The sequence below is a fragment of the Lepidochelys olivacea genome, assembly GCF_965140295.1.
Source record: "Lepidochelys olivacea isolate rLepOli2 genome assembly, chromosome: 12".
Taxonomy (NCBI): domain Eukaryota; kingdom Metazoa; phylum Chordata; order Testudines; family Cheloniidae; genus Lepidochelys; species Lepidochelys olivacea.
In genome coordinates this window covers 40217169-40231991 of record NC_140422.1, presented here as the reverse complement: position 1 = coordinate 40231991, position 14823 = coordinate 40217169, and the positions used below count along the sequence as shown (strand labels likewise).

General features: G+C 52.7%; 1 protein-coding gene across 2 annotated transcripts in view; it reads right to left on the bottom strand.

Moving 5' to 3' along the window:
* Positions 1-3198: 3198 nt before the first annotated feature.
* Positions 3199-14823, bottom strand: part of TCF25 (TCF25 ribosome quality control complex subunit) — a 29032-nt gene continuing 17407 nt past the window's right edge. For both annotated transcript variants that reach the window (XM_084644784.1, XM_084644785.1), the window contains exons 9-18: positions 14383-14476; positions 13564-13656; positions 12203-12308; positions 11621-11780; positions 10024-10111; positions 9248-9406; positions 6404-6494; positions 5700-5779; positions 4920-4992; positions 3199-3446 (exon numbers count right to left, since the gene is read on the bottom strand). In XM_084644784.1, the coding sequence (XP_084500910.1) occupies positions 3285-3446; positions 4920-4992; positions 5700-5779; positions 6404-6494; positions 9248-9406; positions 10024-10111; positions 11621-11780; positions 12203-12308; positions 13564-13656; positions 14383-14476 (1106 nt within the window). In that variant the 3' untranslated portion in view covers positions 3199-3284. The remainder of the gene's footprint in view (positions 3447-4919; positions 4993-5699; positions 5780-6403; positions 6495-9247; positions 9407-10023; positions 10112-11620; positions 11781-12202; positions 12309-13563; positions 13657-14382; positions 14477-14823) is intronic.

Here is a 14823-nt window from a genome sequence, read left to right as displayed (position 1 = left end):
AAGCCCTGGCTGGGATGATTTAGTTGGGGATTGGTCCTGCTTTGAGCAGGGGGTTGGACTAGATGGCCTCCTGAGGTCCCTTCCAACCCTGATCTTCTATGATGAGGAACAGAACCTAGGGTGAGCCAGGGAGAGGCAGGGAAATGGAGAAAGAACTGAAGCTAAGGGAGAAGCACATTCCCCTCCCGCTGGCAGCAGCTTTCTTGACTCTAGCCAGCACGGTGATACGCCGCAATAATATCCTCAGCTTTCTCAACGGGGCTTTTGAGAGCATGGCTATAAATGGCCTCAGTCTGCTACTGAACGGAAGGACCGTCTGCAGCTACAGCGTCTGCTGCGAGACACGGAGGAGGCAGCGCACATCTTCGGGCTCCCTGCAAGAGCCACTTGTCAGAACAAGACCTGCTGCTCTGCCTTGCAGAGCTACATGTAGCCAGAGTGAACACTTCCCAGCACGGGCGCTCTGCTGGAGGCAAGCGGGGGCCCCCTGGAAAGGAATCAGGAAATGGGACCAAACCCAAGTGTGTGCAGGCAGGGGATCCCCCAACCCCCGGAGGTGGGAATAATGGGCCTTTCCCTTCTCTAAGTAGGGCAATTATGGGCCACCACACCAGCAGAGCCTGTTGAGCTGAGCAGCACAGTGCGAGCCCTGCCTCACCTCCAGCCTTGAGGAAACCATGTCCACATCCCCTGGAGCCTGTAAGAGGCATTTGGCTAGGCCAAGCCCAGAGGAGTATGGGAAATGGAGTTTGTTAGTGTGAGCTAGAGTTCGAGATAAGATGGGAATTGAAGTTAGCAAGGCCAGGAACAGGTTATAACTGGTTCCAGCAGGGTTTTCAATGTCAGAGAGAGAATTTGGGAAGTTTGACTAAGATGCTCTGTGTCAGTAGCAGGGGAAGGACACTGGAATGGCTGTATTTAAATAGCACAGAACATAAAGAGCCAACGAAGAGATGGGAATAGGTCAGTTCAAGCTTAGTTCATATTAGGATGGCTATAAAAGGCTGCCTTGAGGGAGGTCTTAGGACCATAGTGGTGCCTTTGGTGGGACAGCCTCCTGAAGCTGCACTTCATTCTGGTGCCTACCAGCCCATCGATACACCATTCCGTCTTGGACCGCGAGTATAACACGGGGACCTGTGTAAATGGTCATGGGACGCCTGTTTGCCCAACTGATCACTTCCCTCTGCCATGCACATTGGCCAAACTGGACAGTCTCTACGTAAAAGAATAAATGGACACAAATCAGACATCGAGAATTATAACATTCAAAAACCAGTCGGAGAACACTTCAATCTCTCTGATCACGTGATTACAGACCTAAAAGTGGCAATTCTTCAACAAAAAACTTCAAAAACAGACTCCAAGGAGAGACTGCTGAATTGGAATTAATTTGCAAACTGGATCCAATTAACTTAGGCTTGAATAGAGACTGGGAGTGGATGGGTCATTACACAAAGTAAAACTATTTCCCCAGGTTTATTCCCCGCCCCCCCACTGTTCCTCACAGGTTCTTGTCAACAGCTGGAAATGGTCCACCTTGATTATCACTACAAAAGGTTTCCCCCCCTTCCCCCCCTCCTGCTGGTAATAGCTCACCTTACCTGATCACTCTTGTTACAGGGTATATGGTAACAGCCATTGTTTCATGTTCTCTGTGTATATAAATCTCCTCACTGTATTTTCCACTGCATGCATCCGATGAAGTGAGCTGTAGCTCATGAAAGCTTATGCTTAAATACATTTGTTAGTCTCTAGTGCCACAAGTCCGCCTTTTCTTTTTGCGGATACAGACTAACACAGCTGCTACTCTGAAATTCTCTCAAATAGAGGTTGGTTCTGTAATTCAAAGGGCCATCCAGGCCCTCGACTAAATCAAAGTGCCTGGAACTGACCGAGAGGCGCACAGCAGAGAACAAAATTTGGTTCATTGCCTCCTTAGCTTTAATGATTTAATGCGAAGTGGGAAGGTTTAAAACTCCAGGTTACACAGCTGCCTGGCAGGAGTGAAGCCATGGGCCTGGGCTGTTCCTTAGGACTCCATCTCTGAGTATAACCCTTCCTCTAAGGGCCGCTCGTTCCGCTGCCCCCAGGGAGACACGCAGGGGTGAGCAGGTGGAGGAGCTGTGAGTGCAGGCAAATGCAGAGCTGCTGCAGTCCGGGTGGAGGCTAAGCCCCAGCACTTGTCTAAGGACCAGACCCTTTGCGTGGCTCCCGGCAGGACAGGAGTTAAAATGCCTCAGATCTAACTTTGTTACAGCGGAATTTTAATTCCCTCTGCCCGACCCAATGGCCAGTGGCTGCTCACATGAGTCTGATTAGCTGGATGTCGTCCGTGCCCCAGGCACTCCCCAAGGCACTACGCGCGAAGCGGCACCAGGATGAAAGCAGAGCAGGGGGACAGGGAAGGCGTCTTTTCCATACCCCCAGGGTCAGATGGCCACGACTGGGCATCCTGCATCTCTCCCCTCATGGGGCAGTCTACGCTTCCTCCCTGCACTCCATTCCACAGTGCTGTGCCCTGACCCACTTTAACGTCATGCACAGGAGCTAAAGGACAGGATGAAAAGCAGGCCCCCTTCCTCCCAAGCCATGTGAATTGAGGCAGGCAGCACGCACAGCCACCATGGCTTTTGCTTCTGGGAAAGCAGCACTAGGGCCAGCCTGTGCCATGGGGCTGTCCCCAGACGGGCGAAGGAGCTGGAGTGGCTCCCATCAACGCCACGAGGCCCTGCTCTGCGAGATCGAGCTTTGTGAGCTGGCTCCCCAGCTGCACCCACGCTGACACCTCTGGCTGCAGAGGGAGCGACTCTTGGCCCTGCTGACGCACTAGCCTAGAGCAGCGCGGTGCAGCCGGCTCCTCCTCACACAATGCCCGCGGTGGAGGCAGAGAAGAGGTAGCGTGGGGCCAGTCGTCACCCTGACCACTTGCCAGCTGTGGAAGAGGGCGGTAGCAATCGAGGGTCAAGGGGAATCTTACTCATTAAGGCCTGTGTGTGGCATGGAAGGCGGGCAGGAGGGAGGGGACAGCAGCAGTTTGGACTCGGGGTTCGCCCCTCCAAAGCAGTGTCCTGAGAGGACTCCAGCTCCAGCAGGCTGGAAGTTATGGAGAGACTAAAAAGGGCTTTTTAAATCCAGAAAAAAACTGGGCCCATTTCCCATGGACAAAGCAGCAGGGAACGTCAAGGACCCGGCCTCTCTGCTCTGTGTGACTTTATTACATTGCACCACAAATCAGGAACATAATTACATAGCACTATGTGGGTAAAGGGCTTGGTCTGGTTTCAATCCCAGTCCGCATCTCCGTCGGGATTTTCGTCTCGCGGAGGCTCCTGGAACTGGATATTCGCCAGCATGTCCCGCATGGCTGCCATTAGCCTGTTCACACCCTGGTTTAGATCCTGCCCAGCTCCAGCCTCTTCATCTCCATCTTGTCTGACCTCCCCCTGCAACACAGCGCAAGGCACGTAGTGAGAACAGGGAGATCGAGAGCCCCCAGCGCTGAACTGCTCAAAATGGCTTGGCCTTTAAACCCACAAGAATCAGGGCATTCAGATTTCAGGCTGCCCTAGGGTATAAAATCAATGAATGACTTGCACTATGAGTCAGTCATTTCAGTTCTGCCTCAAAGCACTTGCGCCCTGAGCAGCTTTTGAGAAAGAGAGTGTCAGAATTTTAGACCACTTAGGGAAAGCAAGCACGGTCAAAGCACAAGCCTGAGAGTCAGGAGATGTGATTTCTATTTCTGAAGGACAGTCATGTCCCCTTTCTGCGCCTCATCTGAGCAAGAGGGAGGACAACTGTTGTGAAGTTTGCTCTCTAATGGCTGTGAAGCACTGAGGACGTGCTGTGAAGTCACAAGGTATTACAGCAACTGCTACAGTTAAGGGAGCAAAAACAGTTATTATAAACTCACTTCCACACTCAGTTATTATAAACTCACTTCAAACCATGGTGCAGAATTCCTTCAGCTGGTTTAATTACATGGTGGTTAAAAAAAGCACAGTTCAGCTTCAGAAAGGGAGCTGTTGTCTTCCCCCAACTATGGGGGGCTAATTGATATGGTGGATCTCAAACACCCAGCCTGGCCTATGAATAGTTACCACCAAGACTGGTCTCTGCTGGTTTTTAATCTAAAAAGCACTGGAAAACACAGGAGCGAGTGGGCAGTTACGTTTTGTCACAAGCTCAGCACTAAAATCAGGATGCAGCGTCCTTATGCAAGAAGCTAGTTACAGCTATTCACAAGCTCCGCCAGCACAGCGGTGAGATCTAGAAGCTGCTTCAAAAACCCAACCAATTCTACAGAATTAGTGCAGCTTGCAGTCAAAATTTCAACATGAACCGTGACTCGGCCTCCTTGTTTCTCGGATTAGAGGGTAGTTACACTGCTAACATGACTGCTGCGGTGGTACTTCCTCACTCGTGATTTGACCTCCCAGCTCTCTTGGAGAATGGAAGCAGCCTGTCTTTAACTTATGCTCTTCAGAATACTCCCTTCACCAGCTGCAGGGATGAGAACGCTCGAACACACTGAAGGAAAGGAAGATTCCCACACACGTTCTGCATGCAAACAGACCTTACAAAGGGCAAGAACCTGAACTGCTGCCTTCGGATTTCATTGACTGACACAAGACATTAAATGTAGATGTTCCAGGATACACTGGATGAAAAGGCTTTTTGCAACTGAGGAAGACAGGCCCCTTCCCAGGTCAAAATCCTCCCCGTGTTCGTATTTGAGAACGAAGACTGAATGACATTTTGAAAGTGTGTGTTTAACAGTGGTAGTTACACACGTAGCCTCCAGCTAACGGTGCAATGGGTTGCTTGCATGCACAATACTACGCTGTGTAGGAAGGTTCGGTGTGGAATTCCACACACATGCTAGTACACATGTGCTATAGGTTCATTTAACATACCTGTAAGGTAAAATTTGGCAACAATGATCGAAAAAAGAGAGATAAAGTGCTTTCGTTGGATGGATGATTTGTCCTGGAAGAGAAAAACCCAAACAATCCCATTCAGTGAAACAAAGGACATTTGTATTTGACTCTCCCACACTCATCCCAGCTTTGCACGAAGACCCCCAGCTCCTGTACAATCTCACTTTGTTCTCTAGCAATGCATAGCTTTGCATAAGCCCAGTGCCAGGTTGGGGTAGGATTACCTGAAACAAAATGCTGAGATTCACTTTTCTTTGGATTCTACCACCCCCAGTTTAGTGAGTCTCTACTTGAGGCAGGAGCACTTCCACAGGGATGCAGGCTGCGGTCAGATTTCTGCACACCTTTGCAATGTGCATGACACTCAACAGAGCAGCTTCGATACAAAACAGCCTGCCCTCATGGCGTCTAACCCAAACCCCACCTGGAGGGATCCCTGCCTCATTCAGAGAGATTGATGCGAAGTGACATTTTGAAGCAGTGCTAATACTGAGTGGCCTCTGCGGACTGTCTCAGATGGTGACCCACAGACAGCTACCACCCCACAAAAGTGGCAGGACACAACCCCTGTCTGTATGGTTCATACCCCTCATTAAGCGCTGTAAGTCAAACTAATGGTTCTACTGTTCTCAGATGGAGGAAGATTTTACTCCAAGCCACGATTTCATTAGCGTCCACGCCGCTGTGTGCCTGGGCACTTATTAAAGCAAACAGCTGAGCTATGCAGAAAGACATGAATCCGAAGTGGAGAAATACCTTTCTGGTCTCGTATAGGAAGTGATGGAGTCCAAGGGAGGCAGGGGGTCAAACCCCATTACGGGCTGGGATGTCACTTCCTTCAAAACAAGGGACAAAAATCAGACCCCTGTCAAAACACTAACTTCTCATGCCTCCTGTCTAATGGAGCAACCATGTCACCCGGCATGGGCAGAGAAGGCACACAACTGACCTAGGACAATAAGTCCTCCCGGGCACATAGTCCCATGTAGCATTAAGACAATCACAGCAGCCGTGTCATGGCCCCAGTTGCCCTAGCATAGCAGGACAAGTCTGGGTACCCCCACAATCAAACACTTGCAGCACACCCCTATGCCCACCCCTGGGGCGAGGCGCTCAGGGAATACACACGGCAATGCCTTGGTGCAATGGGCTGAGGCTATTTCTTTGTGACACTATTAAGCCTGGGACCTATTTTTGGCTTGGCTTCCCCCTTGCCTGCTGCAGCACTTGGCCTGGCCCAGAACGCCCAGCTACCGGAGGAGGGGTTCTCTGTGGGTGCTCCACAGAGAGCGAAGCCTGCTCTGGAGCAATGGGACAGGCAGAGACGTATAGAAGACCAATGTCTCCGTTGAAGAGCCCCACTGGGCTTGGTTTGATATGGCCGGGGGGCACAAAGGGAGCACCTGGGGGGCCATGACGCACGCGTGACACTGAGGACACAATGCCCCATTTTTACTCACCAGGGGCAGTGCTGCCGTGGCTTCTTTCAGCTCCGAGAGAATCACATGGCGAGAGATGTTTCTGGGGGCGCTCTGGTACCGCACCTTGCGCCTAAGGGCGGACAGGGAAGGGCGTCACTGACGCACACCACAATGCACTACGGCACTGACAGGGTTTGCATTCCCTGGTGGCAGCGTCAGCTTCATCCCAGCCTCCTATGGGATGTGCCGTGCTCATCAGACCCTCCCTCGCCTGGCATTCAGTGGCTGCACCGGTCCTGGTGAGAGCGGCCATACGCTCAGATACCACCTGGGTGGTGCTCTCCAGCAAGCCCACCAGACCAAGGGAGCCAAGCGGCCTCAAAGGAACGCTGCTGAGATGCCCCAACAGTCCCACCCCTCACCCCCCGCTGCATTCCAATCCCTACTTCAAAGTGCTCACCCTACCCACACCTTGCCCGTCTCTGCCTCACAAGTCAGCCTATGATGAGCACATCCCTGCCCTCAGCAGTGTGACAAGGTCAGAGCTCCCCCCAGCTGGCCTGGTCACTCTCTGCCAAGGAGGGAGCGGCCTACACACACACAGTCTTTGCTAGCAGGAAATCCATCTGCTTCTCAGGTTCATTCCAAGGCCCTGGTGACAGCCAGGTGAGAGTCAGAGCAAGGAAAGCAAAGAATGGGACCTTCTACTGAGCCACAGATATAGCGATTCTCAAACTGTGGGTTGGGACCCCATTTTAATGGGGTCGCCAGGGCTGGCTTAGACTTGCTGAGGCTCGGGGCCAAAGCCCAAGGACTTCAGCCCTGGGCAGTGGGGCTCAGGTCACAGACCCCCAGCTTGGGGCTGAAGCCCTTGGGCTTTGGTCACCCTGCCCAGAGTGGTGGGGCTTGGGCTTTAGTCCCCCAACAGGGGCATCAGGGCTTGGGCTGGCTCAGGCTTTGGCTCCCCGTCCTGGGGTCATACAGTAATTTTTGTTGTCACGGTGCAATGAAGTTTGAGAACCCCTGACTCTCAGCTCACCTCCACGCTGGCCCCTATCTCACTAAGACTTCACCTTCCTGGCACCAAAATTTCTCCCACCAGTGGGAGCACCTGCAGAAGCTACTTGGCAAGAGCATAAAATGGGGCCATCCCTCCCCCAGACCCAGAACAGCAGAGGAGGCCCCACCCCCTGCTAACCCTGGAGGGCACTAGGACCCAGGCGGTGTTCCCCTCTACCTTCACTTCTCTTTCCCTTCAGTTGACCCCTCTAAGTAACCCCACAAAAATCGGGGATCCTAGAGGCCATCGACTGCTCACTCTGCCTGCACATACCCCTTTCCACCCCCCAGTCTGTCTGAGCAGGGACTGGTTGCTCCAGTGTTTGTCTAGCATCTTGGACAATGGGGCCCCTTTCTTAGTTGGCCATAGGCACCACTGTAATCAACACGTTTAGTAACACCAGTCCAATGCAGCCTTTGTTTGTCCAACAAGATGTACAGCCACCAGCGACGCCACACAGTTGCCTACAGGCCAATGCAGGGACACCGGGGTCTAGACAAACGTCTGTACAGCTCCAAGGGTTTATGGCTCCGTAACACGTGCTACCCTAACTGGAGGCGGGAAGATTTCCTCTTTGGTAAGGTGCTTTAACCCGTAGTGGTATGTGATCGCTGGGAAGCAGCCCAGGGAACCCCGATGGGACAGAGAAATGAGCTATTTGGTGGCATGCATGCTGTAATTTGTAATGATGCTGGGTAGCTCACTCGTGCACTGCATACACGGTACAAGAGTAGCCTGACAGCACTGGGCTCATCAACGCCAGTAGCTCAGTCTCACTGTCGAGAAAGATGAGGGACAAGGTAAGTCCCACTCATTCTGCAAACAAGGCACAATCTAGCCTGAAACTGCTGCAGGAAAGCAGGAATTGCAGCTGCGAGGGAGAGAGAAGCCATGACACCAAGGCATGGGTGCTGGGGTCAGTGAAAGGGGAAGAGGTGGAGGAGGACATGTCTGAACCCAGACTGGCAGCCTCCTTGGCTGCCCAGACTCAGGCGGCCCTTGCCCAGTTAAGCAAGGTCTCAGGAGCAGCTGGGAGTTGTTGTCTGCTATCCAGAGACAATCATATTAGAACAAAAGCACACTGTCTAGCGCAGGGGTGGCCAAACTTACTGGCCCTCTGAGCTACATATGACAATCTTCAGAAGTTCGAAAGCCAGGGCACACCTGCTGCCCCGAGCCTTGGCAGGTGCGCCCCACTGGGCAAAAGCCCCTACCGCACCACCCTGCTGCAAGGCAGAGGTCCTGAGCTTCCCACAACCAGTAGGTGGAGAATAAAGGGGTTGGGAGGGCTCGGTGAGCTGCACTTTAATGGTAAAAGAGCCACCTGTGATTTGTGAGCCACAGTTTGGCCACCTCTGGTCTAGTACTTGGCCGTTCAGATACTGCTGGTCCTGGCTACTTTTGGGGGTTCCCCCCAGTCCACCCTGAGGGGACAGGACCCAGCCTTTACACACTCTAAAGGACAAGCTGAAGGAAGTTCAGTGCAACTCAGGGCTCAAAGGCCTGGGACACCAAGGTGCCATCGGCAGTTTGGCACAGAACTCCTCCACAGCTAAGAGGCAAGTTCCAAGGGGCACAGGGAACAGCACCTCCAGCACCTTATCACTGGCGTGGCTAGGTCTAGACTGCTTGCGCAGTGAAGTTCTACATGCCAGACTGCACGCAGCATTCTGGGCCTGGGATAGGGTCCAAGACCAACAAGGCTCTTTTATCTAAATCTAGATCTCCCCTCGTCAGAGCGTTTCAGTGCCTCTATCTTGAAGGTCTAAGGTTCTAGGTTATCTGGTACGGAAGAGCGGTCGGCCTCAGCCAACCGCACTCACTTCTGCGCAAACTCCTCCACCGCTGGATCACTCATGTCCACCCTCCGTAATACTTCGTGAACATTGGTTTCCAGCCAGGCCATGACGGCAGGGTCCTTCCACAGGGCGTGAGTCCTTCCTACGTACAGGGAGACCAGCTGGTTCAAGGCAGGAGGCTGGCTGTGGGACACAGAGCGTTAACACACAGCAGGCACTGCTCACCCCAGCCCACCCGGAGGCCTGTCTCAGATTCTCACACTGAACAACGAGCTGCAATCTCCTGTGTTTCCTATTTGCACCAGCCTCCACCAGCTTACTGCGTCTCGAACGACGGAGTGCTGTTCCCAGAACAGCCCCGACAGGGAGAGGATGAGAAAGCGCCCCACCTTTCCCTGAGATCCGGGCAGCGAGATGACCACAGGGCACAGAAGCCGCAGAGCCAGACAAGCACCCGGAGGAGACGGCCTGCCCAGGTCACATGCACACACGAGTGTCTGCTGCAGCAGACACAGACACTTGCAAGGCCCAAGATGAACCTGTGGCCTACCTACATTAAGCTGGGGGTTTTTACTGGGCATTATCTATCTGGGCTCTCCTATGGGTCCCCATCAGCCTGCTACCCAAGTGCCTCCCATGAGCAAACAGCCCTCTCTCCCTCTCCCACTCCCTGCTGGGACAAGCAGTTACTCCTCTCCTCAGTTCCTGGACATGCAGACTGCAGAACGAGCTGAGAAACCCGCCAGCAGTGCAAGGCGAAGCTTTGATTCCTTCCGTTGAAAAGCTTGGGCAGTTCTTACCTTATCTGAGCTTGGAGTCCAAAAACAGAATGTGAAGCAACCCTGGAGTCTGGCTGCACGCTACAGCGATCCAGCAATGGCATAAGAACTGCAAGAGAAAATCAGCATCCACCTTCAGCACACCACAGACAGGGACTGCCAGACCTACCAGGTCCCCAGTGCCAGCGGCTGCAAAGAGCTCCTAGAACTGGGACAAAGGCCAGCTGGGGAGAGCAGGTGCTTTTCTAGAATCAGGCCATGTCTGCTCTACAGGGGAAAGCCGATCTCAGCTATGCAATTTGAGTTACGTTAGTAGTGTAACTCAAGTCGACATACTTAGATCTGCTCACCGCGGCAGCCACGCTACGCGATGTCGACGGAAGAGCGTCTCCTGTCGACTCCCCTTGCGCTCCTCATTCCAGTGGAGTACCGGAGTCCACGGCAGAACGATCTGCGGTCGATTTAGCAGGTCTTCACTAGACCCACTAAATCGACCACTGATGCATCGATCACCAGGAGTTCATCCCCTGGTAAGTGTAGACAAGGCCTCAAGCACCAGAAACATAGGAAGAGGACAACGTCCAAATTTATGGCTGAAGACTCTGTTGCACATTTTATTATATTTAGTAGACAGCAGAAACTGGACCTTTGTTCACATAGCTACATCTACGTGATGCTACATCTGCTACACAAAATGTTTCAAGTTGTGTTTTTTTAAATCACTGTCCAGAGCTTTGCATAAGCATTTAATGAAATGCCAAAAGGAATAAGGTACAATGTCGTGACATTAACACTGCCAGCCTTTGAACTTGAATACAGGTTTTATTTTCGTCCTCATGACCAGCAGCAGAAAGGATGGGTTATGTCAAGAGTCAACACAAACTGAACCCCTTTGTTCAGGGAGAGATGCATATTCCTGCCTGCAAAGGCAAATCAGTTCTGGCAATCTATGTCCCCTCCTGGCCCAGAGGCGCTACATGGCTCCTCTCTGGAACAGAAGAAAGTGGATGGATGGATGAAAGTGGATGTGATAGGAGCCACAAACAGAGCATCTAAAGTGTAACGGTGCCTCAGAGGGAACAGACAGTAAATCTGGATCAAAGCATCTTCCTGTGATGACACAGAATCTGTGCTCCTGCCCCCAACCTGTGCACATGTGATGTGTATATTTATACATGGGGGAGAGGCACCGAGTGCGGTGCAAGATAGGAGGGGAACAGCAGAGGGAGGGAGAAGACACGGACAGTTACTGATCCCTTTCTAACATACTGAAGGCTGAGGGCACCAAATATTGCCCATAAAGTTCTACAGTCTTTTCTATAGCCCCACTGCCATCTGATGCATGGGGCATAAGGCCACGTTCACCATCAGCTGGGAATCAACACTTGCACAGACTAAAGACCGAACATGGAACACTCCACCTTGACCTGAGGGACTGTGCTGCACTGCATCTTGGGACCTAGTGCCTGAGAGCCACGTCTCTGTACTGAGAAGGGGCAGGGCCATCTGCTCCATTACAGGAATAATACGTCTGTCTTCAGTCACTGAGAGTTTGGCCGTTGTTTGTGTGCATAAATCCTCAACCAGACATTCTGGGGCTGTTTGCCACCACACTTACCGCTCGGGAACATGATCAGCGCATGCTGGAGAAGGTGGGCAGCTCTCTCCCGTGCCTGGCTTAGCTCCACTTCCGAGAGCTCTTCCTGCTGGCTCAGAAGGAAATACGCCAGCGGAACCGAGAAGGCAAAGTTTGGGAGCTGGGACAAGTTTCGGTGACCCTGCAGATGAAAGAAAGATTTCCCAGGCAATGGTAACATTGGTGCTAGTCTCAAGACTGCTCGGTTACACTCCTGGGGGTACCACCTCTCATTGCACGACCTCTGGAGAATTACTTCCCATTCTGTGCCTCAGTGTGCACATCTGTACAATGGACAAAGTGATACCAAACTCACACTATTGCTTATACAGCACTCGAAACCCCTGGTTCAAGAGAGCCAAGTCTGGTATCTTAGGGTACATTCCAGTCAGTGTCTGCAGTTCTGGTACAAGCGGCCTGGCCCTCGTCCCCTATGGTGCAGCTGCCCTCCCTTCTCAGCCCAGCACTCGCCGAGACAGGTCACTGAAGGGTGTGGAGCCCCAGGAATCTGCTCTTGTCCAGTTCCCGCTCACCTCCTGCCAGGGGAGCTGGCTGCCAACTCACCTCCCACTCTTGGAACATGCGTGTCAGGAAGGCGTATTCTCTAGCTCGGAGCGACAGCAAATCAATAAGCAGCAGCACACACAGCGGGTCATTCTCCGGATCAAGGCTAGGAGAGGGGGAGGGGATGAACCAGAGGAGCAGCATTACAAAAGCTCATGATAGAGTTACTCACTCAAAATCAGACCGGACTGCTGGCTTAAGACTCAACCTGCCAGCCCCACAAACTGGTCACAGTTCATGGGATGGCACCAATGAGGGAAGCACAATCACTGCCATGTGGCAGGACAATAAGGCCACTCAGACAAGGCAGCATCTAGCCAGGGCTAGGAAGCACAGGACCAGGCAGATACAGAACAAGTCTGTGGGCCTAGAGGGGGACAGAGCAGGAGCCTGCCCAAAAGAGAGTCCAAGCCGTCTGCAGAGAAAAGTACAGGTACAGAGCACAATTTTCCTGTCAATGCTGAAGGTGAGGTGTAAACTGTTCTGCTCTAGCTCAGTGTTTCTCAACGATCGGTCTGTGGACCAGCCCCAGTCCTGAGATCTCCCTGACACTTTAGGAAGGCAGCAAGCTGGTCCCTGGTATCAAAAAGGTTGAGAAACACTGAACTAGTTCAATCCCAGCTATTGCACCTGAAGCAGGAAGTAATTCAGGGAAATTCTATGCCCTGTTATGCAGGTCAGCTGCCCTAAACAATCACACAGGTCCCTTCTGGCGTCAGAAGCTATGGAATAACCAAGTGTGCCGATTGTCCCACAGAGCCCGGAGACAGCCCAGGCAGCCGGCAGAGTCTGCTGTCAGACCCAACACTGATCTCTGGTTCCCGGACCTTGCAACGCCCAGCGCACAGCATAGGGGTGATGCGCACCACCGTGGAACCCCACTGCTAACGGCCAGGAGGCCGAGCACGCAGTCAGAGCAGACTGTAGTCAGACTCATCATTACAGGTGTAGCCCATTGGGAAGACAGGTCCTGGTGTGCAAGGCTCTACCTGGATCTGATCAGCCAGACCACCGGGCGGAACGTCAGCCAAGGCCTGCACTGAACTCCATGGCCATGCCTGGGCTACCCAGCATCCCTCCAACTTGTCAAAAGCAGCAGCAGAGCAGTGAGGCAGGAGAAATTCCTTTCTGCCCAATACCTGCCCCCAAGGAACCGCTCAGGCTACATCTACACCAGGGCCTTTGGGCAATGATGGACTTGCAATGGTGGGAAATTTTGCCAAGCCTGGTGCAGACAAGGCCCGTGTGGTGTTCAGAGCCTGCACTCTATGGGCAACCAGAAATCTCAGCGCCAGCCCAACCGGGATGCTGTACAGATTCTGCACACACTCCCCCGAAGGGAGCCCAAACCCGCTCTTTACCTCAGGATAAGTTTGCAGAACTCCAGGGCTGTACGGGGACAGCCTCTCTTCTCCAGGAAGATCATGTGTTTGAAGAGAGACAGGTAGAAAGCTCTGCAAAGGCCAAAGCAGAAACACGTTGAAAAATACACAGGCAGAAAAGAACCACATCACCCTGCTACTTCTGAAAAGGGGAAACACTGGGCCTGAACCCGGCTACCCGGAATGCCAAGGGCAGATCCAGGTATCTTCTTCTAGCTGAAGACCTTCCAGGTGGGAATGTGGACAGCCAGGTCCTGACTCCTTTTTCCAGGAACTGGTCCATGTCTCCGTCCCGAGTTCTTGGATTGTATGGAATGGGATGAGCTGGGGAACCCGAACTCAGGCTATACTCCCCAGGACGGTACAGAGCTGGGGCCAGGGGCTCTGGAAGACAGGAGAGGGAGTCAGGGATTCTGTTCCAATTTGACTGCCCAGGCTTACAGCAGCCACGATCTGCAGCCACAAACTCCTCATGGCTTTCAAGTTACAGATGTTGGAGAACTGCAGGGGTGGGTACTAATGTCAGAGTTGGAGAAGCACCTGAATTGTGACAAAAAGAAGTCTGACATCAAGTTGGAACTGGAAGCACGAGCAAATTCAAGGTACTGAGGGGCAAGCAGTTTCTGCATCCGTCTGCTGTTTCCTGACGGATTTCCTGCCCAGGTGCAGAAGTTGGGGCTCTGATTAGCTGGACATTAAATGAGGGTGAACAGCACACTCAGAACCACCTCTAGGCTGAATCTCATTTCCCCATACCAACCCCATGCACAGAAGAGGGACAGGCTGGGAGGTCCTCACCTGTTCTCAGGTCTCCGGTAATCAAGCCTGCAGGTTCCACTGGTGAGACTGAACACAGGGTGAAACGCACACTCCAGACTGTACAGCGCTCGCTCTGCACACAACACAAGCACTATTAGGGGAATGGCCATACCTCACCCCCACTTCTCAATGTGGCAGTCAAATCCAGCCCCCCGGACACCACTGACAAATGGCTGCTCAGGGGCCTACAGCCCACAGACCATGCAGTCTGAGTTTCCTAGCAAGGGCCACGGCCACACCAGTGATTAGTTTGGCAGTCTCAGCAGACCTGAAAGGCTGAGGGAGCCCAGTTACTCTGCAGGTCAGGGACAAGTGGAACATGCCTGCCAGGCTGTATCTGTCCTGCACAGAGGACTGTGGGCAAGCCACCTTTCCCCAGAACTATGTTTTGGGTGCTAGGATTTTGAACAAAAATTTATC